General features: G+C 38.8%; 1 protein-coding gene across 2 annotated transcripts in view; it reads right to left on the minus strand.

The window, feature by feature from the left end:
* The window catches only part of kctd13 (potassium channel tetramerization domain containing 13), a 9134-nt gene that overhangs the window by 3142 nt on the left and 3570 nt on the right, over positions 1 to 2422 (minus strand). For both annotated transcript variants that reach the window (XM_014023254.1, XM_014023255.1), the window contains 4 exons: positions 1113 to 1282; positions 581 to 670; positions 410 to 462; positions 106 to 301 (listed from right to left, as the gene is read on the minus strand). In XM_014023254.1, coding sequence (XP_013878708.1) covers positions 106 to 301; positions 410 to 462; positions 581 to 670; positions 1113 to 1282 — 509 coding nt within the window. The remainder of the gene's footprint in view (positions 1 to 105; positions 302 to 409; positions 463 to 580; positions 671 to 1112; positions 1283 to 2422) is intronic.

A 2422-nucleotide genomic window follows, 5' to 3' on the forward strand; every position in this document is an offset into this window, starting at 1 on the left:
GAATCTGACGTGACATGTTCGTACGAACCCTTTGTACGAACAAAAGTAAGAGAAATTTAGGATAAAAATACGAACATGTTCTTGCATGAGGCCCATTGTGCCTACCTTTGTCTGCTTCTTTTCCGTGGCATAGACGATGGAAGTGCAGCACACTTCTGCAATTTTTCGGCCTTCGCCGTAGAAAGACCAACAGCAGATCTCATCCCCGAGCACGTCTTTGACGAACAGGACGCGGCCGTTGAATCGAAGCACGAGTTTGTCAAACAGCTCGATGTTCTTCAGCAGGTTGTCGTCGGAGTTGCTGAACGCAGGACAAAACAATGACATAGAGGTGATATAAAAATCTGTAAAGATTAACAAGTATTTTTTGTGGTAAAATGACTAAGACACACCAAGTCAAACTGTTCACCTTGTATAGGAGTATTTGTTGTTTCCTCTGTTGTTCTGCAGCTTTACTACAGGCTGTGGACAAGAAAGAGGATATAACTCAGTGATTTAAATGCTTTAGGATTTATTTACACAAAGAAAAATCCTCAAATTTACTTTAGGAACTTTTGATCGAAATGAAAGTGAACTTTACCTCTCTACACGTAGCGATCATCCTCTGCTCTTCTTTGACTGAAGTGATCATAGGGATGCGGCAAACACTTTCAAAGACATCCTTTTGTTTCTAAATAAAAATAAGATTTATTCAAATATGATAACTTCCTCCCTTACAAATAAGGACAAATAAATAATTAAAGTATGACTAAGCTGATATGAAATAGCATTAAATGACACAAAATCACAACTTAATTGGTATGTGTGTGTCTGAACATTTAATTTGATATCAGAATTATTTAGAGAGCAACATCCAGTAAGGTCCAAAAAGTAGTTCAAGCTCTTCGACAATTTTTTTTGTCTTGAATTTTAATTTGCTGCTCACTCAGGCATCCACTAAACAGCTGAGAGAACAAAGAAGTGATTTCTGACATGACACAGGTTCTAAAGTGACTTTTCAACAAACGGCTTCAATCTGGAACTAATGAAATATTTCAAATCAGATTTTTGTACTCGCAACAAATCTTTCATGTCCGCTAAAGTCAACATGAAATGTGAAATTTCAAATTTACCTGCATGGCACTGAGGCAGTGCTGCACAAGTCCCTGTACTCGATAGTACTGAGCCTCTTTTAAGACTTCATCTAGTTCTCTGTAGTCCTCTGGAAGYGGCACCAAACCATCTCGCAGAAAGTTCAAAACCACTTCAAAGTGTCGGCCGCACCTATCCAAAACCACCCAACCTGAAACAGCAGGAACASTTCTCTCAATCAGTCACTTTCTACTGAAATCTGCTTTCTGTTGTGAGAAAGGAACGGGCAATTCTCAAATTAGACACAAGTTTAGGTCTACAATTACTTAAAAAAATAAAAAAATAAATCTGCAGCACCTATTTGATTCCATAAATCTATTTAACCAATAACTTTTGGTTGCAGTGTGCTAAATGCCAAAAGATCAAAAGGTTGAATAGACAAGACACCCAAATTAAAACACTAAAAATTCAACATCCTAACAAGTAGATAAAAAACAAAACTCAAATATGCTTGATTATTTTACATAAGTCAATAATCATAGTTATTAATAAATGCCTTAAACTGGACACAATGATGTACAAAATACACATTTTAGGTGGTTGTCAACTTCTGTAATGCAAGTCTTGTAGCAAACAAAAGAACACACAACTCAGTGTTTGCCTCTTTTTTTAATGGTAGAACATTTGAAAAGTGCCATGCTATTATTTCTAAATAGCTTCAAGGACTTAAAAATATAAGACACATGATAATAGTTATCAGTAGGGGTTCGACCGATACATCGGCCGGCCGATATTTTTGGCCGATATTTGCGTTTTTTCCTTGTATCTGTATCGGCCAACACACTGTCCGTTCGGCCGATCCGTTCTTTGGGTCACGCGAGCGCATGTGTCCGCCCCTCCCCCCGGGGAGAGCGCAGCAGCTAATGTTGTGAGACAGAGTACTAACAACAACAAGGGTGAGTTATGAACTACAAATGTGTTTTAACTGTCTAATTTAGCTGTTTCTACCCTCTGCGTCGGAATATGAGGGAAGAGAGAACAGCTGTGTTTAAGTTTCTTTTCCAGACGGGAGCGCTGCGACATGTTTTACTTTCACTTTCGCACCGCACTCTAATCAGCGTGTCTGCGTTGTTTTTCTTTTTAAAAAGGCTGGAGCTGCTCACATGAGGCATAGAAAAACACCTCTATTGTTCTCCCTGCTGGATTAAAATAAAAAAAAGCTTTCGGTCTTTTCTTGCTGAACGTTTTAGCAAGCGTAGCCGTCCACCATCATGTGAACCAGACACTGCTCACATCACATTTGCTGTGACCACAGTCGTGATGCTGGTTCTCTTCAGTGGACATTTCAAAC

Source organism: Austrofundulus limnaeus, unplaced genomic scaffold, assembly GCF_001266775.1.
Source record: "Austrofundulus limnaeus strain Quisiro unplaced genomic scaffold, Austrofundulus_limnaeus-1.0 Scaffold361, whole genome shotgun sequence".
NCBI classification, from domain to species: Eukaryota; Metazoa; Chordata; class Actinopteri; order Cyprinodontiformes; family Rivulidae; genus Austrofundulus; species Austrofundulus limnaeus.